Here is a 23,299-nt window from a genome sequence, read left to right as displayed (position 1 = left end):
TTACCACGTACTGTTTGGTGGTCTATAAACATCTCCCACCAATGTTTGCTGTCCCTTGCAATTTTTTTTTTAGCTCCACCCAAACTGATTCCACATCTTCACCTTTTGATCTAAAATCCTCTCTCACTGTAATGTAATCATTTTGTCCCTTATTAACAGTGCTACCCCACCTCCTTGTCCTTTTTACTCATCATTCTTAGATGTTGAAGATTCTTGAATGTTACATTCCCAGCTCTGGTCACCTTGTAGCCACGTCTCTTTAAAAGTAATTAAATCAGACCCACTGACCTCTATCTGTGCCTTTGAATCACCTACCTTGTTGTGAATGTTGCGTGCATTCAGATAAAAAGACAAGGTTAAGGGCATTCTATGATTATTCCGTATTTTATTCCTATTTGATGGCACCAGATGCCTTTGCTTTGTCTGCCTTCTCATTTCATTTGCTGCCTTTCTACTTCCGGTTACCAGTTTTGCTTCTCCCTAATCTGAGCTCCCTCTCAGATTTCTATCGCCTGCCAATCTAGTTTAAATTCTCATCCTCAGTACCAGCAAATCTCCCTGCAAGAACATTAGTCCCGGTCCAGCTGAGGTATAACCCATCCATCTTGTACATGGGCCACCTGCTTCAGAACTGGTCCCAATGCTTCAGAAATCTAATGTCCTCCGTCCTACATCATTTCTCTAGATCATTCACTGAGTCCTCCTGTTCCTCTGCTCACGAGCATGTGAAAGCAATCCTGAGGTTACTGCTATTGAGGTCTTGCTTTTTAATTCCTTTCCTAACTCTCTGAAACCTGCTTTCAGGACCTAGTCCTACCCATGTCATTGATAGTAATGTGGACCATGCCCTTTGGCTGCTCACCCTCCCCCAGAAGAATGTCCTGCAGCTGTTCTGTGACATCCTTGACCCTGGCACCAAGGAGACAACACCCAATTTTGGAGAATCAGCTGCAGAAACATCTGTCTGTTCTCATAACTAACAAATTCCCCTATCACTGTTACTCTTCCATTCTTGTAAATTCCCTCCTGTGCAGCTGAGCCAACTGTGGTCCATGCACTTGTCTCATGCTATGCTCCTTTGAGGAACCGGAGCCATCACCAGTATCCAAAACAGAAAACTTATCAGCAAGCAAGATCAACTCCGGGCACTCCTGCACTGCCTGCATGGTTCACTTAGACTGCTTGGCAGTCACCCATTCCCTCTCTGCGTGCATGCTCCTAACCAGCAGTGTGATCACGCCCACCTCCTTCCCCCCACCCCCGGCCCCAAAATGTGCTATCCACATAGTTCTCACCCTCGCGGATATAACACAGTGACTTCAGCCACTGCTAGACTTCTGAAACCTGGAGCTCAACCTTCTGCAGATGGTGACACTTTCTCCAGATGTATCTGTCTAGGTCACAAGGTGTATCCACAACTTCCCACATTCCACAGGACGCAGATTCCACTAGGCCGAGCTGCTATGTTGTACCTTAACTTTATAAACTATTTATTGTAAGTAAAATAACTTACCAGTTACTCATTAATTAGCTTCTTCCCTTGCACCAAGCAAAATAAGTGCATATGTAGGGGTTATTTATCTTAAAATATATACTTTACTGTACTTAAGAAAAATGTACACACTGCCCCTGATAAAAATATGTAAAAATCAGTCTCTAAGAACAGATACCTACCAACCAATCAAATCAGTCTTCCTGTAATGTAACTTTTCAATTTCTTTTTACTAGTTTTCAAACTCAGCAACAAGAATGGTAACAGCTACTGCTCCAGCTCCCTCCTCCATCTGGTCATGAGTGACCTCTCCTTCTCCTCCTGGTGCTTTAGGCACTGATCCTGAGCCTCTGTGTATCTGCCGTTGCCACTGTTCCGGGCCTGGTCCAAACTGCCTCTCTTCCTCCCGGGTGAATGAACAGAAAAAACTCCTGACGTTCAACTAGCAGTCACTTATTATTGAACTTGAATGATTTTGCAATCACTAGGTTGGAGTCATATCTAGCACGAAGGAAGATTGTTAGAGGTCAGTCATATCAGTCCTCAGGATAGTGTCCGAGGCCCGACCATCTTCAGCTGCTTTATCAATGACCTTTCCTCCATCATAAGGTCAGAAGTGGGGATGTTCGCTGATAATTGCACAATATTCAGCACCATTCGCAACTCCTCAGATACCAAAGCAGTCCATGTCCAAATGCAGCAAGACCTGGACAATATCAGGCTTGGTTTGATAAATGGCAAGTAATATTTGTGCCACACAAGTGTCAGGCAATGATCATCTTTAAAATGAGAGAATCCAACCATCTTCCTTTTGCATTCAATTTCATTATCATTGCTGAATCTCCCACTTCAAACATTTTGGGGTTACCATTGACTAGGAACGGAACTGGCCTAGCCATATAAATATTATGGCTACAAGAGCAGGTCAGAGGCTGGGAATTCTGCAGAGAGTAACTCACCTCCTGACTCCCCAATGCCTGTCCACCATCTATAAACAAAGATATCAGGAGTGTGATGGAATACTCTCCATTTGCCTGGATGAATGCAGTTCCAACAACACTCAAGAGGCTCGACACAATCCAGGGCAAAGCAGCCTGCTCGATTGGTACCGCGTCCACCACATTCAACATTCACTCCTTCCAGCACCAACGCGCAGTGGCAGCAGTGTGTACCATCTACAAGTTGCACTGTAGCAACACTTGTAGGTTCCTTTGACAGCACTTTTCAAACCCGTAGCTCCTACCACCTAGAAGGACAAAGGCAGCAGGTGTATAGGAACAACACTCCCTGTAAGTTCCCGTCCAAGGCACACGCAATTCTGACTTGGGACTACATTGCCATTATTTCACTGCTGCGGTGTCAAAATCCTGGAACTTTCTTCCTAACAGCACTGTGGGTGTACCTATACCGCACGGTTGCCACGGTTCAAGATGAAGGTTCATCACACTTTCTCAAGAGCGATTAGGAATGGATAATAAATGTTCGCTACCCAGATCCATTGAAATAATAAATCTTAAAAAGTACTATAAGCTTTTGTTTCCTTCAAAAACCTCACTCTACCTGTGGGGACAATCCAGCCATCTTCTCAATCTAGGCAAGCAAATTTATTCTGTTTTGAGATTCAACAAGACTTATTTAATGAAGTTCATAGATTTTATGACTCATTCCAAATCTAGAACACAGGTTACCCAGCCAGAAATGGTTGGCAAAGATCCAGTTTCTAATACAAACAAGCAGCTCAGTATCATATCACTCGTGGCTCTTAATTCTGGACAAGGAATCTTCTGGACTCAGTAGCAAACTGTCCACTCTATTTGTTGCTTCTTTAAGGACTGTCCTCCTCTGGTAACTGAACCAGACCAGGCTCATTATCTTCCTGCCTCTCAATTTCCTCAAATCCCGAGTGGGTCACCACAACGAAAACAAAGCGTATCCTGGGACATATAGTGACCATGCCACAGTTAACAACTATGCAAAAGACAGGCAGATTTTAAAAAGTGTTTGGAGTAGAATAGCTTTTAGGGGTTTACAACTCAAGCCAGTTGCTCCCCTGTGCTGTATTAAGGTATAGACTGGTGATTTAATGACTTTAGGTTACTTTAGCAAATGATAATATGGGAAGGTAAGTATGCAATGTAGAATTAGGTTCAATGGACAGTCCAGACTTATCTGCAAGCCAGTTCACTCAGCCCTAATGTTAGAAGCCTAATGGCTAAGTGTCTCCCTCCAGGACTGGAAATGTTTAACAAATCCTTGATCAGACAGGAGTTGTCATTTCTGACATTTTTTTCTCCAGGCTAAAGGTATCATTATTTTCAATGGATAGACCAACCGAATTACGTACGCAGTGTTACAAAAACCTTTGTCCTCCTTTCCATTAGTTTTTAAAGAAAATCATCATATAGAAAAAAAACAAGTCAGCTTGATGAAGTACATACAAGCAATACGTGGGCTACGAATGCCCTTTTGGAGAAGACATTTGTGTTCAAATTTCATCTAATTGTAAATCCAATTTGCTTAACACATGGTACATCAAACACAATTTGAAATGTTTGGAAGATCTGCATTTTAACCCAACAGTTCCTGATGTTAAGATACGTTGGCCCTGAAAAGCAGACCAGAGGATAATTATGTCTTTCATGGGTAAAGTCTGACAGACAAATTCTACTGAAATTATTAGTCATTGTTATGTAAAAAGTTTTTCTTATTATAAATGTATGTTGAACTTTACAAATATATTGGAAGTCAAATTCTTTTTCATTTCTTGCCAAATGTTAAATAAGAATAAAAGGTTCCATATGAATACTGTAGAAACTGGAGAAATAAATCAGATGATTCTGGTTCCTGTGTTTGCTTTAAAATGAATAATACAGCAGGCAGTCAAAATGAATCATACTGTTTAAGGTCCAACATAATGGGTAAGGTCTGTTTTATTTTCCTAAAATTGCAAAACCAAGACCTTGGCTGATGGCAGCTTCAGGCACATTAACCATTTACGGGTAAGGGAATAACAAGGTCGGAATGTAAAATCCAGTTAACCTGAAATCGGGGACTGAATTTTTCCAAGGACCCTGAAAGTTCATTTGTCAGTGTCAAAATCAGCAGCTGTGGCCTCTTCTGAAGCTGCAGGGAACACCTCAAAGAGCAGGCAGGTACTTGTGGGCAAACCAGAGCCAGGAAGGCAGGCCATGCCATCTGGGGAGGGGAACGGGATTTGTGGTGTGGTGGTGCTTTGGGCATAAGATTGGGTGTCTCTCCGTGGGCCATGGAATGGCCATTCAGGAGGGACCAGCTGCCTAGCACCCGCTAGGAGGCCACCAGGGTTTACCTGGCAGTCTCCCCATATGGCAATAGATCCTCCCCTCAGGGCAAACGCCCACATAGATGGGAAGTGGCCCTTAATTGGGCTGTTAAGTGGCTCAATTGCCACACCACTAAGATTCCCGCCACTGGCGGGCAATATGTGGTCAGGCTCTCTGCTTGACACCTTCCCCACTATATTGCCAGACCTCCGCCTTTCAGCCCATTACTATCCCATTGGCGATGGGCTGGGAAAATGCATCTCCTAGTGTATTGGCTGGGCTTACACAGTCCATCCATAACATCGAATACATCATACCACCAGATCATGAACAGCTGGAGGAAGGCATGATTAATGTGTTAAATTTTATAATATTTGATCACACAAATTTTATTTACTGAGGAAACGGGCATGGAGTCTACGGAAATAGAGCAAACAGGTAGGGAGGTCATGGAATCTTTACAGATTAAAGGGGAGGAGGTGCTTGCTGTCTTGAGGCAAATCAGAGTGGATAAATCCCCAGGACCGGACAGGGTATTCCCACAGACCTTGAGGGAAGCTAGTGTTGAACTTGCTGGGGCCCTGGCAGACATATTTAAAATGTCAGTATTCACGGGGGAGGTGCCGGATGATTGGAGGGTGGCTCATGTTGTTCCGTTGTTTAAAAAAAGTTCCAAAAGAAATCCGTGAAATTATAGGCCAGTAAGTTTGACGTCGGTGGTGGGCAAGTTATTGGAAGGTGTGATGAGGGATAAGATCTACAAATATTTGGTTGGACAGGGACTTATTAGGGAGAGTCAACATGGCTTTGTGCGTGGTAGGTCATGTTTGAACAATCTATTAGAGTTTTTCGAGGAGGTTATCAGGAAAGTGGATGAAGGGAAGGTGGTGGATGTTGTCTACCTGGATTTCAGCAAGGCCTTTGACAAGGTCCCTCATGGGAGGATAGTTAGGAAGGTTCAATCGCTGGGTATACATGGGGAGATAGTAAATTGGATTAGACACTGGATCAATGGAAGAAGCCAGAGAGTGGTTGTGGAGGATTGCTTCTCTGAGTGGAGGCCTGTGACTAGTGGTGTGCCGCAGGGATCGGTGTTGGGTCCATTGTTGTTTGTCATCTATATCAATGATCTGGATGATAATGTGGTAAATTGGATCAGCAAATTTGCTGATGATACAAAGATTGGAGGTGTAGTGGACAGTGAGGAAGGTTTTCAAAGCTTGCAGAGGGATTTGCACAAACTAGAAAAATGGGCTGAAAAATGGCAAATGGAATTTAACGCAGACAAGTGTGAGATATTGCACTTTGGAAGGACAAAGCAAAGTAGAACGTACAGGGTAAATGGTAGGACTCTGAAGAGTGCAGTTGAACAGAGGGATCTGGGAATACAGGTACAGAATTCCCTAAAAGTGACGTCACAGGTGGATAGGGTCGTACCTTTGGTACATTGGCCTTTATAAATCGGAGTATCGAGTATAAAAGTTGGAGTGTTATGGTAAGGTTATATAAGGCATTGGTGAGGCCGAATTTGGAGTATTGTGTACAGTTTTGGTCACCTAGTTACAGGAAGGATGTAAATAAGGTTGAAAGAGTGCAGAGAAGGTTCACAAGGATGTTGCCGGAACTTGAGAAGCTGAGTTACAGAGAGAGATTGAATAGGTTGGGACTTTATTCCCTGGAGCGTAGAAGAATGAGGGGAGATTTGATAGAGGTGTATAAGATTTTGATGGGTATAGATAGAGCGAATGCAAACAGGCTTTTTCCACTGAGGTTAGGGGAGAAAAAAACCAGAGGGCATGGGTTAAGGGTGAAAGGAGAAAAGTTTAAAGGGAATATTAGGAGGGGCTTCTTCACGCAGAGAGTGGTGGGAGTGTGGAATGAGCTGCCGGATAAAGTGGTAAATGCGGGGTCACTTTTAACATTTAAGAAAAACTTGGACGGGTTCATGAATGAGAGGGGTGTGGAGGGATATGGTCCAAGTGCAGGTCAGTGGGACTAGGCAAAAAATGGTTCGGCACAGACAAGAAGGACCACAAGGCCTGTTTCTGAGCTGTAATTTTCTATGGTTCTAAAACCCTGAGCTACAAAACACAAGGGAAAGATTTCCTTTGGGCGCTCTGCAGAATGAAATCATAAATGTGCTCTTAATAAACAGGTTTATAATTTTGTTATTCATGCCTTTATTACCTCAAGATTCAACTGTTAAAATGTGTTTGCATTTGGCCCCTAACCCGGGAATCTTGAATTTAAAATTCTCATCCTTGTTGCCAAATCACACCTCTCCCCATCTCTGTAACCTCCTCCAGTTCTACAACCCTCCCCAGCTAGGTAATCTCCTCCAGTCCTACAACCCTCCACATCTCTGTAACCTCCTCCAACCCTACAACCCTCTCCATCCCCATAACCACCTCCAGCCCGACAGCCCTCCCTATCTCTGTAACCTCTTTCAGTCCTACAACCCTCTCCATCTCCATAACCTCCGCCAATCCTACAACCCTCCCCATCTCCGTAACCGCTTCCAGTCCTACAACCCTCCCCATCTCCGTAACCACCTCCAGCCCGACAACCCTCCCCATCTCTGTAACCGCTTCCAGTCCTACAACCCTCCCCATCTCCATACCCCCGCCAGTTCTACAATCCTCCCCATCTCCGTAACCTCCTCCAGCCCGACAACCCTCCCCATCTCTGTAACCTCCTCCAGCCCTACAACTCTCCACATCTCCGTAACCTCCTCCAGCCCGACAACCCTCCCCATCTCTGCAACCTCCTCCAGCCCTACAACTCTCCACATCTCCGTAACCTCCTACAGCCCTACAACCCTCCCCATCTCTGTAACCCCCTCCAGCTTGTTACATCTTCGAAGAACTCCAACAAATTAATCAAACAGGATTTACCCTTCATAAAACCATGATGGATTGCGTTTTGACTTTCCAAATGTCCCATTACTACTTCCTTAATAATGGATTCCAATGGTTTCCCAACAATAGAGGTTAAACTAATTATAGTCTATAAGATTCCTATTTTCTGCCTTTCTCCCTTTTTGAATAATATTTTTCCGATCCGCTGAAACCTTTCCTGCATTCAGGGAATTTTGGAATATTATAACCAATGCCTCCATTATCTCTGTTGCCACATCCTTTAGGGTTCTAGGATGTAGACCATTAGGTCCTGGGGACTTGCATTTAAACCCAACAGCTTGCTCAATACTTTCTCCCTAGTAATGGTGAATGCTTTCAGTTCTTCTTTTTCAACAACCTCTGTATCACCTGTTACTATTGGGATGGCTCTAATGTTCCCCACCACGAAAACCAAGGCAAAATATTGGTTTACTGTCTCTGCCATTTCTGTGCTCCCTATTATTAACTCTCCAGTCTCGTCTTCTAAGGGACAATATTGACTTTAGCTACTCTCCTCCATTTTATATACTTAAAGAATCTTATGCTGTCAATTTTTACATTTTTGTGCTAGATTTCTTTCATAATTTACCTTTGCTGTTTTTTTTACTTTTTTAGTAACTCTCTGTTGATCTCTAAATGTTTCCTAATCCTCCAGCCTGCCACTGACCTTTGCAATATGGTATGCTTTAGAATTTGTCTTTATGTCATCTTTAATCTTCTTGCCTAGCCGGATGTATTTTCACCTTCTTGTAATCTTTCATCCTCTCTGCAATATATTTTCGTTGGTTTAACTGAATACCTCCTTAAATATCTGCCACCGCTCATCAACTGTCCTATCTTTTACTTTTTCTGCCCAGACCCTTAGGGCCAAATCTTCCCTCATGCCTATGCAATTATCTTAGTTTAACACCAGAACACTAGTGTGGGACTCAAGTTTATTGCCCTTCACCTTACATTTTGATTTTTAAAATTTCCATGCAACTGAACTCTCTCCTACAGGAAATGTCCTGCTTCATCTCCTCCACCTCGAATATATTAAAAATCTGCACGTATTTCTTATCAACCTTTTCTCGTTAGGGTCTTCCATCAATGGTAGGGGTGTAGTATCTGAGTTTTGTGTTTGCCAATGCCTCGGCCTTTGGAACGCACAGGAGGGTGAAGAGGCCAGAGCAATTTTGCGATCCAGACTCATTCACCCGCCACAAAAGGGCGTCTCAATTCATTCTGCTGCAAAAGCAGACAGAGAGCTTGGGACTAGTTGCTGTACTCATCACAAGGGTATACAACAATCCAAGGAATACATCTGCCATCTGGGATAAATGCTAGTCCTTTGACATTTCCAGCATCATCCCAGAGTAATTTGTAGAACTGTGAATCAAACAAAGATCTTTTTACAACATATATAGAGGTAAGTCATATTTTATTTTGTCAGGAAACTGGTTTTACAATTTATTTAATTAATAACCAGAAATCCAATATTGCACGGAAGACCTTACATTTCATCTCCTTTTTACTTCATTATCTAAGTTCAAATGCTTTATATTGAAGATATAGACACTGAAAATGTACGTCGCAATACTGTACCTAAAGGGATTTATTTTTCTCATTTGTCTCTGCTCTCCTCTTTCTTCACTTCATGCCAGTTTTCCAGTTCCATTTCATTTATACAACTGAATCCTTTAATATCTTCATGGCTCACTCTCCGAGATCGGACAGCAAATTGCAGTCACGTTCCGTCACCTGTGGTGTCCTAACCCGCAGGAACTAATCTCCTTGTATTCATATCGATGATATAGCCTGGTCTAAGTGCAAAGTTCAGCATGATGTGGAGATGCCGGTGTTGGACTGGGGTGGGCACAGTATGAAGTCAGACAACGCCAGGTAAAGTCCAACAGGCTTATTTGGAATCACAAACTTTCGGAGTGGGAACTCCCACTCACTTGATGAAGGAGCAGCGCTCTGAAAGCTCGTGATTCCAAATAAGCCTGTTGGACTTTAACCTGGCGTTGTGATATTTCTTACTGTGCCCAAAGTTTAGTACTGATGGAGTACGCCTTGCAACTAACTGAAATATAAAGCATAAATTAACTTAAACTAATCCATGCCTTTACTCCAAATATTTGGCTCCATTAGTGCCTTCAGTTCCCACATTATAAAAGATTTACCAACATACTCTGGAATTTATGAAACAACATTAATGTGGCTCAAAGTAACTTCAGTAAAGAGAAAGACATAATTTATATAACCTTACATAACCTCAGAATGGCCCAAAGCACTTTACTTCCAATTAATAATTTTGAAGTGTAGAAACTATTGTAAGATAGGAAATGCAGCAGTCAATATCAATATCAGACAGTGGTGAATCTGTGGAATTCTTTGCCACAGAAGGCTGTGGAGGTCAGGTCATTGAGTGCATTTAAGACAGAGATAGATAGGTTCTTGATTAATAAGGGGATCAGGGGTTATGGGGAAAAGGCAGGAGAATGGGGATGAGAAAAATAAGAGCCATGATTGAATGGCAGAGCAGACTCGATGGGCCGAGTGGCCTAATTCTGCTCCGATGTCTTATGGTCTAATATTTGCTCAATAAAACATATCGCACAAACAGCAATGAGAAAATGGCTAGAATCAGCTGTTTAGCAGTGATGTTGGTTGAGGGAGAGATATTGGTTCGTACGCCAGGGAGAACTGCTCTGCTCCTCTTCGGAGTTTGTTGCAGGATCTTTTACAACAACGTAAAAGGGTAGAGCTGGCTTTGGTTTAGCATATTACCCAAGAGAGTGCAGCAGTCCCGCTGCGCTCGAGTGTTAATCTGTTTTATGTGCTCACGTCTCTGGAGTGGGGCTTGACGCTTGAACCCACAGAACTCCGATTCAGAGGTGAAAGTGCTATCCACTGAGCCAAGGCTGACACCTTACTATTTTCTACATGGTATGCAGAACCATCTGACAGTCTGAATTTCAAGCTCAGAGACACTGCAAACAGGCTGGTATAAACCTGTGAAGTTCAGCATTAGTTAAGTAGTCACGAACATTTAATGACAAGCCCTGCAAATCACTGCCAGCCTGAAGCTGGTATTCTGTACTACAAAGGGTTTATCTGCTTCACATCTTGTTTCGGAATGCAGGCGCTGTGCGAGACCCAGTGGTGCAATGCACACAGATTAAAGAGCAATAACACATGCAATGATTTTATTAGGAACGCATCAACTTGCATTAAACTAAAGCTCCTGCTTTGCTTCCCCAGGACAGTACTTCAAATTGGTGGCCTGAGTTTCACATTGAAAACTTTATATATTGCCAGCTGAATATCTTGAAAGCTGCATAAAAAAATCCCCCCAGCGGCATACTGCTGATGGCTAGAGTCTGCATACAAAAGAACCATCCCTTATTGCTTAACACAGCAGAGTAGCATATGAATCAAGCGGATGCAAGGATCATTATAAATGCATTCTAGTTTACTTAAGTATCATTTGCAGCCTAGATTTTTTAAATCCCCACATATTTTACATCAAATACACTTTCTTTCAAGGCTACAAGGTAAGAGTGGTTTGATAAATGAACAGTCCTTCAATAGAACCTGCACTGTAAACAACATTGACTTAAGTCCCTCCAACAGTTCGCACTTGGTGGCTGCAATGACTCAGGAAGCCCGATTGGAAAAGAATGTGGTTTATTACAGAATGCAAAGTAAAATCACTAGTGTGGTGTACACGCACACACTCGTCCCTGCCTGGGACTCCCGTTCAGCAGGGCCAGTCCTAGACCTGCCTTATAAAAGGCTCAGGTCATGCCTGGTGGGTCACTGCCTGTTACCAGGGGAACTCACACTCAGCGAGCTCCACAGGAAAATTAGTCAGAGATTCCCCATGGACCTCATCGAGGTTATCACAATGGTCGTTTTGCATCATCTTTCTGAATATATATTTTTTAAGCTACAGATTTCTTTGGGCAGGATGCGTCACAGTTTTGAAAGTATTTCAATTGTATTGCAGTTGGCTCTGAGTGTCTCCTAACTGATGTGGTTGTTGCCCAATCCAGACCTTCAATGAATTTTATAGAATTACATCAAATTTACTGCACAGAAATAGTACACTTAGCCTAGCTGGTTCGTGCCAATGTTTATTCACCACATGAGCCTCCTCCCACTTCATCTAATTCAATCAACATATCCTTCTATTCCATTCTCCATCATGTATTTATCTATTTTCCCTTTAGATACATCTAATGCTCCTGCAGTGAGCTAGTGTTTGGCCACAGTGCATGGGGGTAAAGATGCTTTTGTGTGAGAAAGTGCCAATGCCAAGCATATGCATTACAAGGGTACTGAAAATATGCAAGTATTTAAGGCACTGATGTGGGTGCTGTGCTGATATTCTGCATTTTATGAAGTATCTGAACAAAGAACAGTACAGCACAGGAAACAGGCCCTTCGGCCCTCCAAGCCTGTGCCGCTCCTTGGTCCAACTAGACCAATCGTTTGTATCCCTCCATTCCCAGGCTGCTCATGTGACTATCCAGGTAAGTCTTAAACGATGTCAGCGTGCCTGCCTCCACCACCCTACTTGGCAGCGCATTCCAGGCCCCCACCACCCTCTGTGTAAAAAACGTCCCTCTGATGTCTGAGTTATACTTCCCCCGTCTCACCTTGAGCCCGTGACCCCTCGTGATCGTCACCTCCGACCTGGGAAAAAGCTTCCCACTGTTCACCCTATCTATACCCTTCATAATCTTGTATACCTCTATTAGATCTCCCCTCATTCTCCGTCTTTCCAAGGAGAACAACCCCAGTCTACCCAATCTCTCCTCATAGCTAAGACCCTCCATACCAGGCAACATCCTGGTAAACCTTCTCTGCACTCTCTCCAATGCCTCCACGTCCTTCTGGTAGTGCGGCGACCAGAACTGGACGCAGTACTCCAAATGTGGCCTAACCAGCGTTCTATACAGCTGCATCATCAGACTCCAGCTTTTATACTCTATACCCCGTCCTATAAAGGCAAGCATACCATATGCCTTCTTCACCACCTTCTCCACCTGTGTTGCCACCTTCAAGGATTTGTGGACTTGCACACCTAGGTCCCTCTGTGTTTCTATACTCCTGATGACTCTGCCATTTATTGTATAACTCCTCCCTACATTATTTCTTCCAAAATGCATCACTTCGCATTTATCCGGATTAAACTCCATCTGCCACCTCTCTGCCCAATTTTCCAGCCTATCTATATCCTGCTGTATTGCCCGACAATGCTCTTCGCTATCCGCAATTCCAGCCATCTTCGTGTCATCCGCAAACTTGCTGATTACTCCAGTTACACCTTCTTCCAAATCATTTATATATATCACAAATAGCAGAGGTCCCAGTACAGAGCCCTGCGGAACACCACTGGTCACAGACCTCCAGCCGGAAAAAGACCCTTCGACCACTACCCTTTGTCTCCTATGGCCAAGCCATAAAGCCATAAAGATCCCTCAACAGGAATACAATAATGAATCTCCTTAAACGCATCTCAAATTTTTGTCCCTGACAAACAGACATTGCCGAAATTTGCTCAATACTGGGCCTTAGCAGCCTGAACTTCCTAATGACCCCTCCCCACAATGGAACAAGCACAAAGACATGAGGCTTTGCAAATTGAAGCACATGCTACCATGTGACACTGCCCATTCTGTGCAAGTGCCAACGTGGATATCAAGCATAATGATAAAACCCATTAAAAGCAGACAAGCCTATCTTTATATTGAGCCTTCCATGACCTCAGGAGGTCTGAAAATTCTTCAGCCAACAAATTATTTTGAACTATAGGCAGCTGACTTGCAGATAGCAAGGCCTCATCAACTGTGAGCCAGACAACTATTTTGATGGTACTGGCTGAAGAATAACTGTTGGCCAGGACACCAGGAGAACACACGTGTTCTTCTTTGAGTAGTGCCACAGGGTCTTTTACATCTGCCTGAACAGGCAGACACAGCCTCAGTTGAACAACCTAATCCAAATTGCCAGCAGCAATGCAGCACTCCTTCAGTACTGCACTCATGTGTCAGACCGCATTATGGGACAAATTCAACTCCGCCGGGGTTTCAGAATGGACAGTAGCAAATTGTCCACCCTTTGTACACTCCACTGTATTGTCACAACCATTGACTTCTAGATAATTAAACTGTATTTCAAATTAATCCCTTAGCCGTGAAGCATTTTCAGACTTTCATGGACTCAGTAAGTCGAGGCCTGTCTGTTCTTTTTATAAAGGATTTTATTTTTACACTTGGCATCAATGATAGTCATTGCATAGTAATCCTGCAGGACTGTATCACATGCTGGCATTTGCTTCAATTTGCAAAGCCTCAACCAGTCTCGTGTGCCACACTGCCGGACAATTTGCTACCACCCTTTCTTTGCTCCCTGCAAAGTTGCAATTTACGCCAATGCCTCTCAACTTTATAATTGTACAACACAGCACAGAAAATGCCATTTATCTTCATTTTTTTCTAAGTGCTCCTTGTTAATCAGTCTCTAATCACAACTTCTCAAACATCATGTAAGGAACTATCGCCACTTTCATGGAAAAGGGCAATATCAACACCGTCTGAAGGGGCTTTCAACTTGCTGGTTTAAGGAATGTTATATTCTACAGCATTATTCAAAAGAAAGTTTTCCTCATTTCTCCCACACAACCAACAGCTATTCAACTCATTGCTGTTTATAGAACATTACAATAACTTGCTGCCATATTTGCCTGGCTAACTCCAAACAGTATTCAAACCCTGGCCCACTATGACAAGTTCCAATCTCATGATCAGAGGCTTAAGTACATGTCATAACAGTTTGACCATCACTTTCTGTTTTCAGGGTTGTCATCTTGCACACTGAGAAAGCTTTCACAGACAGAAAGACAGGTCTGAATTAATACAGTGCCTTTCACAAACTCAGGATGTCCCAAAGTACTTTACAGCCAATGATGTAATACTGAAGAGTAGTCACTGTGATATGTGGGAATCACGATGGTTAATTTGCACATAACAAGTTCCCACAAACAGCAATTGTACAGGACCTTGGTGAGACCACATTTGGAATATTGTGTGCAGTTCTGGTCACCTCACTATAGGAAGGATGTGGAAGCGCTGGAAGGAGTGCAGAGGAGATTTACCAGGATGCTGCCTGGTTTGGAGGGTAGGTCATATGAGGAAAGGTTGAGGGAGCTAGGGCTGTTCTCTCTGGAGCGGAGGAGGCTGAGGGGAGACTTAATAGAGGTGTATAAAATGATGAAGGGGATAGATAGAGTGAACGTTCAAAGACTATTTCCTCGGGTGGATGGAGCTATTACAAGGGGGCATAACTATAGGGTTCGTGGTGGGAGATACAGGACGGATATCAGAGGTAGGTTCTTTACGCAGAGAGTGGTTGGGGTGTGGAATGGACTGCCTGCAGTGATAGTGGAGTCAGACACTTTAGAAACATTTAAGCGGTTATTGGATAGGCACATGGAGCACACCAGGATGATAGGGAGTGGGATAGCTTGATCTTGGTTTCAGATAAAGCTCGGCACAACATCGTGGGCCGAAGGGCCTGTTCTGTGCTGTACTGTTCTATGTTCTATAAGGAGCAAATAATCTGTTTTAATGCCATTGATTTAAAGATAAATATTGGTCAGGATAATGGGGGTAACTCCCCTGCTCTTATTTGAAAATAAGTTATGTCCACCTCAGAGAATGGACTGAGCCTCAGCTTAACGTCTCAGGATGGCACCTCCAACAGTGCAGCATTCCTTCAGTACTGCACTGAAGTGTGTGATGAGATGCGTTGGCGCTCAAGTCTCTGGAATGGCAGTTGAACCCACAGCCTTTAGACTCAGCAGCAGATACAACCTGTCACCTTGTGACTGTGGCAAAGGTGGACACTGCACTGCATCTTCAATCACCTACCCACCGCAGGAATGCAGGGACATTGCTGCGGTGGCTGTGTTGCAGGACCGCAGGAAAAGAAATGTAGAAAATAGCCCCTTCTGGGTGCTGTGCACTTCAATGGAAACCATAGAGGGATCAATCGAAGATGAGGGTCTCCTGATGGTTTGACTCTTGCCATTGTGCAGCTTGTGACCTAAAAACACATCTGGCTTTCACTCCTTAACTGCTTATTATTTTATACGCTTAACAGCAAATTTTCTTTTAAACATTGCACCAAATATATAACCCATGGACTGTTAGCCTGAACTAAATTAAAGCTTAAGAAAACAACGTCAGATCCCCACTCCATTTGGACTATTGCAGCACTGGCACACATTCAAAGCTGTGGTACGTGAGGGGCACCTGCTGTTAAGGAAAAAAAAACATGGTAACATCTTCCATCTTTTGTTTTTCCCTTCGAGATATATTCTTTATTCAAAAGAATGACAAGTTGGATGAATGTTTTGTCAGGCTTAATATGAAGAGACAGTACTGTACCTTGATAAACGACCTCATGGAGAAGAGGTTGGCCAGCATTGTGGAGAGGCCTGGAGCCAGGCAGCTTTGAGCTATAAAACCCAGCTTCAGTTCAGCAAGACAGATTGCATCATCCCCTTCTCTCCAATTCCAGCTGGGTATGTTCAGCAGATGGGCCTGATAGCATAGGAAAGCAGAAATAAAAGAGAAGTCACAAATTCAATTCTTGCTCCCAAAAAACATCTTGAAAAATGCACAGTGCTTCTTGAGATGTTACGACAAACTGTCTCCTTTGTTTTCCCTGGGAACCCCACACAATAAAATGGCACCAGAGCGGCATGCAACAAACACACTGTACTTCAATCTGTATCCACATCTGTTGCCCATTCAGAGCGATCTCCCCAGGGCCTTTCATACCTTTCCAATATCGCTGGTTAAACATTTTGTTTTATTTTTATATTGTTCGTACAGGAGTGCCAGTGTAGCATTTCTGTCCTGTAATGAACTACAAAACTACAAGCAGCTGCAGCCCTTCCGTGGCATGCTCAGAAGGTAGACTCGATACAAAGCAGCCTCCCTTCCTCGCTCTGTGCCTGGGCTGTCAGTGCTGCATTTCGCTGCCTGACATTTTACAGGTGTGTGAACCCTGGATTTGGAAAGATATACTTTATGGTTATTTCAAATATATAACATGCAAAAAAAAAAAATTACAGCAAACTTCCAAAACAAAGAACAGATCTGAGCCGCTGGAATCAGGTTTTAAAGTTACAATCAAACCCACGGATTGATTTTGGAGTTTAAGATGTAGGAGAGTCTGTTTATTTTTCACCCCCTGACTTCTGAGCAACTTCCTTCTCTGCTCTTCTGGGGTCAGAATAGATCCTCTGTATGGAGGGAATCATGAATGTGTTAACAAAGAACAGATTTACAGTCACCATTGAGACCACTAGGATTGATTGCCTCACTGAATTGACCCATGCTGTACTCAGGCAGCAAATGTTAATAGGTTACTTCACCACGCTGGGTTTAATGGCCAAACAAAATTCTGTCATCATCCAACATCCATGCATACACTTACCAGTGAGGGCACAAGGTGGAGGAGGTGGATGGGAAGGAGGGGGTCACTAGATGGTCATCAGGAGTAGGAAGTCTGACTAATTTTGTCTCCCTTTATTGCCTGAGGATCAATGGGCCTATTGCAATTCCCTGGGTGCTGTTTCAGCTAAGCTCAGCTAACCCAGTGCCCAGGCAGTGCCCGGGCATAATCCTCGAACTCCTGAGCGATGCACTGACATGACATCTTCTGGGAGCGGGGGGGGGGTTTAGTTCGCCAAGTGCATGCGGCACATTAGGGGCGGCGTGGTGGCACAGTGGTTAGCACTGCTGCCTCACAGTGCCAGAGATCCGTGTTTGATTCCTGGCTTACGTCACTGTCTGTGTGGAGTTTGCACATTCTCCCCGTATCTGCATGGGTTTCCTCCCACAATCCAAAGATGTGCGGGTTAGGTGGAATTGGCCATTGCTAAATTGCCCCTTAGTGTCAGGGGGACTAGCTAGGGTAAATGCATGGGGTTATGGTAATTGTGGTCGGTGCGGACTCAATGGGCTGAATGGCCTCCTTCTGCACTGTAGGATTCTATACCCTACTATGATTGGCACATTGATGTGAACGGACAATCTAACTGTATTCAAATAGGGATCCTGATGTTCAATATCATTATGTCACTTGCAGGTGGTGGCGGGGGGTGGGCGGTGGATTCCACGGCTCCTGCCACTGTCCCTACCCTCCAAAAAGTAAGAGTGGAAAATCTCCCCAGGAATGTGTCCAAGTTTCTTCAGTGGGTATTAGCTCACAATCTTCTAACATACAAGAAAAACTGTTGATGACAGAATCATGGCTGGCTCCTGATATTTAAGCTATTTGAAGAACTCTTCAAAGAGTGGCTAGCCTGGTTGAGTCAGGAATCCACAAAGATGTCTGAATTGATGTTGAATGGTCAAAAACAACTGGGTGTTAACTTCTTTTCTCTTTGAGTTGTTTTGAAACCTTTACTATACAAGGTCAAAATATAAAAGAATTTACGATATATCTCTCATTCTCCAACATTCAGGATTAACACAAAGTAATTGTGAATCAACAGGCAAACTGAAGTCGAACACCACACTGCACAATAACTGGTAGTTGTGACCAAGATGGTGCCCGTGGATTTCTCAGCAACCCATTCAGATACAAGTGTTCACTGAGTCATGCATTCTTGTTAATTCTCTGTCTCCCTTATAAGGAATTGCATGTCTCCACTCTTCTCTTTTGAAGATCTAGCTTTGGAATCTTTCCAAATGTCACTCCAACTTGGACTGCCTTCATAACAGCTCACTTCGCAGGTTTTCAATCTCGTCTCCTGAGACACCATTTCCCTGAAACCAAGTCTGCACTTCAGCACCAACTTCCAAGCACACTTTCAGCTCCTCACTCAATGCTGAGCAAAATACAAGGGCTCCAAAGGGATACTTTTGTCCCAGCACGGAATCACCAACCTCCTGCTGTATTCGTCACTCCCCAGGGATTCTCGCAGGCCCTCACTATTTAAAGCCCGCATACCGCAGCACTTTTATCCCTTACAGACACTTTCTTTTATCATCTTCCTGGTTCCTATTGTAGTCTCCTCTGCCCAGTGGTTCCTTACACAATCCTTTTCTCTAACTGCGACCTCTCTCGGGACCCTTCTCTGTGAGAACACTCCACTCTTCGGACATCCAAACTGGTTTTCCTCCTGTTTTGTTTTATGCAGGCGGACTGGACCCATGTCCTTGGCCCAAAAAACTATAAATGCCAGGCTGCACATGTGCAGAAACGCCAGGAGTCTGTCAGGACTCAAAGTTCCCGATCTGCCCGACAAGGTAAGTCAGGACTCTTAACAAGGCCGATTGACTTCTTGTTGAGTCTGTATTTCAAGAATGCCAGAGAAAATTGCCCTGAGTGTTCAAAGATGTGTTAGCTGGATTAGCCATGGAAAATTCACGGGGTTACGTGAATAGGGTGAGGTGGGCTTGGGTAGGATGCTCTTTCGGAGAGTCGGTGCAGACTTGATGGACCGAATGGCCTCCTTCTGCACTGTAGGGATTTTACGGACTGGGGAACTGGCCTATTTTCCTTACCTCAACCTAAGTCAAATCAAAGAGTCCAGACTTGGTATTGAACTTAGCTGCAAGTTACTGGGTTTATCCATTTTAAGCCCCAAGGAGAACATACCTTGTGTCCCCGTTCGCTTCAGAGGATCTCATCTAAGATCATTCTAAAATAAACAATGCTGGCCCTTCCCAAAACTAGTAAGAGTGTCCAAACCACTTCCACTTGGATTGAAAGGTTGGATTCTGAAAAAAAACACTTCTGCTGACCAAGTGGAGGTTATTCCATCGTGAAAAAGTCATCTGTCGACACCAATGGATGATGAAGGTTTGCAGCAGGAGTGAGAGATAATGCAGCACATTGAACTGTAAAACAGAAAAGGGACTTAGCGGCTGCGCCTGTTATTTCTGACACAGTGAACTCTGAAATCCAGTCATGGTGAGAGGTGATAATAGAAGCCGAGAGCAGAGGAACAGGAGTAGTCCCTTCAGCACCTTGAACCTGTTAAGCTATTTAATTAGACCATGGCTTTATCTATATCTTAACACTATTTAGCTGTATTGATGCTGGCGTTTGAAGAAAACAAGCTTGCAGGGCTGTGGGAATGGAACGGGGGAGTGGGACCAACTGGAATGCCCTGCGTGGAGCCGGTATGGACTTGATGCACCGCATGGCCTCCTTCTGTGCCGTAAATGGCTCAGACTCTGTCCCTTAACAAATGTCTGACAAAAATCTCATCAATCTTAGTTCTGGAATTTTTAATTGAACCCCAGGATCAACATATTTTTTCCTTCTGTGTGAAGAGCAGCTTCCTGACATCAGCCCCGATTGACTGAGCTTCAATTTGAAATTTACAATGCTCTGGACTCCTTCTTCCTCAGAAGTTCCCATTCTCAGCTACACTGCAAGGAGGGCAGAAAACCATCCGGCTTCCTCACACTAAACCTGTACATAATAGACCGCAATGAAACATCAGCAGGAGATTCCGCTGCCCTCTCACAGATGGAGGAAGGGAACCTAAAGGGTGGGGGTGGGGGGCGGCGGGGGGAGAAGGCTTCTTCATCACAGGGTAACTGCTGTAACACCTACTCTGTCTTCAAGGGGCGGCACAGTGGTTAGCACTGCTGCCTCACAGCGCCAGGGACCCGGGTTCGATTCTGCCCTTGGGTCACTGCCTGTTTGGAGTTTGCACTTTCTCCCCGTGTCTGCGTGAGTTTCCTCCGGGTGCTCCGGTTTCCTCCCACAGTCCAAAGATGTGCAGGGTTAGGTTGATTGGCCATGATAAATTGACCCTTGGGGTCAGGGGATTAGCAGGGTACATATATGTGGTTATGGGAATAGGGCCTGGCTGGGATTGTGGTCGGTGCAGACTTGATGGATCAAATGGCTTCCTTCTGCACTGTAGGGATTCTATGAGAAGCAAGTTACCCTGACAGTGAGCAAGGTTTACTCTCTGAAGTTCCAGTCGTGACCACAAAGGGGAGCAACTGCAACTGACTCCTTGCAGCTTGCATGTCATGTGCAGTGAGATTCACATAGGGCCAAGCGGAAGGGTTGAATTTAAAATGCTTCTGGAAAAACAAGCTGAACATCAAACTCTCCTTAAATTCCACCAAGCCTCATGCTTCATCTGGTCACATTTTATGTGCTCTGCAAAAATATCTTGCTTAAATTTATTTATTTTTCTCCATCAGACTGAGGGAACCCAGCGCCCGTGTGAGGGAAAATATAAAAAAAGAGAATAGGAACATCTGCTGAAAGTCTGCAGCCAGGACCCAAGTCAGGTCATGGTCAGGAAGCTATAGAGTTGGCGCAGACGTATCATATCAAATATCTCCTTGTCTTAATGCCACATGCCAAGCCATCAAGACTAGTGGACAAAAATGATACAGAACATACAGAGAGCAAGTCATTTTCCATCAGACTATTCCATTTCTCTCTCCCTTTCCCTTCTGATTCTCCCTGGGATCCAATACTACAAGCAGCAGGAAGCCTCCAGTCTGCTCCCCCTACACTCCTCAAAAACAGTAGCACTTGCACGTGTCGCGTTTTATTCCGAAATTTTAACAAGCCCAATCCTGTAGGAGTAGCGGGTGGGTCACTGAAGTGTTAGACTGAGGCGCCTGCCTCACGTTTTAATCTGACCTCCAGCTTTAGCAAGGCAGCTGAAAGAAGGTGAGAGCTGCTGCGTGGAAGAGGCGAGTGCTTTTCTCTCAGTGTGTGTGTGGATCAGGAGGAGCAGGAATCTGCAGTGTGAGGGGATAATTCCGGGTGGTATGCTAGTGAGACACAGTGCACATCGGCACATTACTGGAAAGCTTCAAGCAGATCGCAAGCCACAATCAAGCAGAAGTCTGGCTGAAACAGCACCAAAGGTTTACCAGATATCGCACTGCATCAAGCCTCACTGTAAAGCCGAACAGCGAGCGGGTCAGTACGCTATTATACACAAGGGGTGGCTGTGCAGATGATATCCTCGTCAAGGAAGTAATCGATGGGGCAGAAAACTACATATAATGAAGAAATAGAAGCACTTGATGCCTGTTCAATCTGTGAAAGAATACCATGTCAAGCGGGCTAAATTTAACAAGCATACCCAACGACAAGCGGTGCATTGATACAGAATCACAAAATCATTATGGTGCAGGAGGCAGTCCTTGGCCCATGATGTCTGCACCAACTCTCCAAACAAGCATCATGACTCACATTTATCAACAATTTGTATCAGTGACTGAGAACTGTGAACATGGCAGATGAGATGAAATAATTAGGAACGTGTCTGACAATTTAACCTGAACAAAGGCAATTAACCGAGCACATGGGTGATGTCCTGATCCATGGATCCACTCAGACACATGATACTCGAGTGTGTGCTGTGCTGCAATGCTAACAGGAAGCAGAACTTGCATGTAACAACAAATATTAATCCTCACAGCCAACAGTCAAATTCCTTGGGCATACTGTGGATACATCTGGTGTCAGAGCGAATCTGGTGTCAGAGTGGATCCGGTGTCAGAGTGGATCCGGTGCCGGGGCGGATCCACAGAGGACAAGAGCAATCAAGGAGTTCTCAGCTCCTCGCAATGTGACCGAGCTCCAGAGATTCATGGGTATTGTAAACCTTAGTCAGTAAGTTCTTGTCCAACCTAGCTGTTTCAATGAGTCACTACGCCAATTGTTACGACAAGACAATCCACGGTGATGGGAGGAAGTACAACAGAGGTCTTTTGGGAACATCAAACAGATGCTGATAACACCTAATATTTTAGCTCACGATGATCCAGAACTACTCACTATCATAGCTGCAGATGCATCTTCTGCAGGATTGGGAACTGTATTCATTCAGATACAAATGGATGGAAAGTGTGAATCAGTTTTCTCTGCATCCCATTCACTAAGAGACAGAACAGGGAAATCCAATGATAGAGAAAGCAACATTAGCTGCAAAAAAGCCTTGTGAAAAGTTTGCAGATTATCTCCTTGGTTTCCATTACAAGATGGAGACAGGCCACAGACCCTTAGAGACAATCTCAAATTCTAAGGAACTAGCAAAAATACCTCAACAAGCACAATGATTCAGACCGAGAATGATGAGGTTTGATACAAAGACAGAGTACTTTCTGGGAAAATAGCAAACCATAGCAGATGCTTTATTCCGTGTCCAAAGAGCAAGGCCTGAACAAAGCGACGTAGTTCTTGTTAGAATGTAACTGGTGACAACTTTGATTGGATGTAATGTCACCAATGGGAACAAGATGCAAGGGTCAGCTGACGCAGTAAAACATGGAACCAATTACAGAATGATGTAATAGTCAGCTGATTCACTATAAATAAGGAACTATGTAGAATTGTGGAGAGCTTGGAGTGGCCCAGGGCGAGGCCCCAAGTTTGGAGTAATGATGTTTCTTTATTAACCCCTTTCTTTTGATTTATAAGTTGGAGTAAGTTTTGTTGTATTTTCATTAGCTGCACTTTGAAGAGTTCCTTCTGAAGGAAACAGTTCTGGTTAAAAAGGTAGAATTCTTTGCATCATCAAGAACCACAACTCTACCAGCAACAAC

At 44.0% G+C, this 23,299-nt stretch overlaps 1 protein-coding gene across 3 annotated transcripts in view; it reads right to left on the bottom strand.

Annotated features, from left to right (window-relative positions):
* Window positions 1-23,299, bottom strand: part of LOC144480253 (calcium-activated potassium channel subunit alpha-1) — a 797,282-nt gene that overhangs the window by 165,358 nt on the left and 608,625 nt on the right. For all 3 annotated transcript variants that reach the window (XM_078199542.1, XM_078199543.1, XM_078199544.1), the window contains exon 14: window positions 16,133-16,288. In XM_078199542.1, coding sequence (XP_078055668.1) covers window positions 16,133-16,288 — 156 coding nt within the window. The remainder of the gene's footprint in view (window positions 1-16,132; window positions 16,289-23,299) is intronic.

This window comes from Mustelus asterias, chromosome 28 (assembly GCF_964213995.1).
Source record: "Mustelus asterias chromosome 28, sMusAst1.hap1.1, whole genome shotgun sequence".
In the NCBI taxonomy this organism is placed as follows: Eukaryota; Metazoa; Chordata; class Chondrichthyes; order Carcharhiniformes; family Triakidae; genus Mustelus; species Mustelus asterias.
Note: the sequence above shows the minus strand (reverse complement) of the source record. Positions and strands in the feature narration are given on the sequence as shown.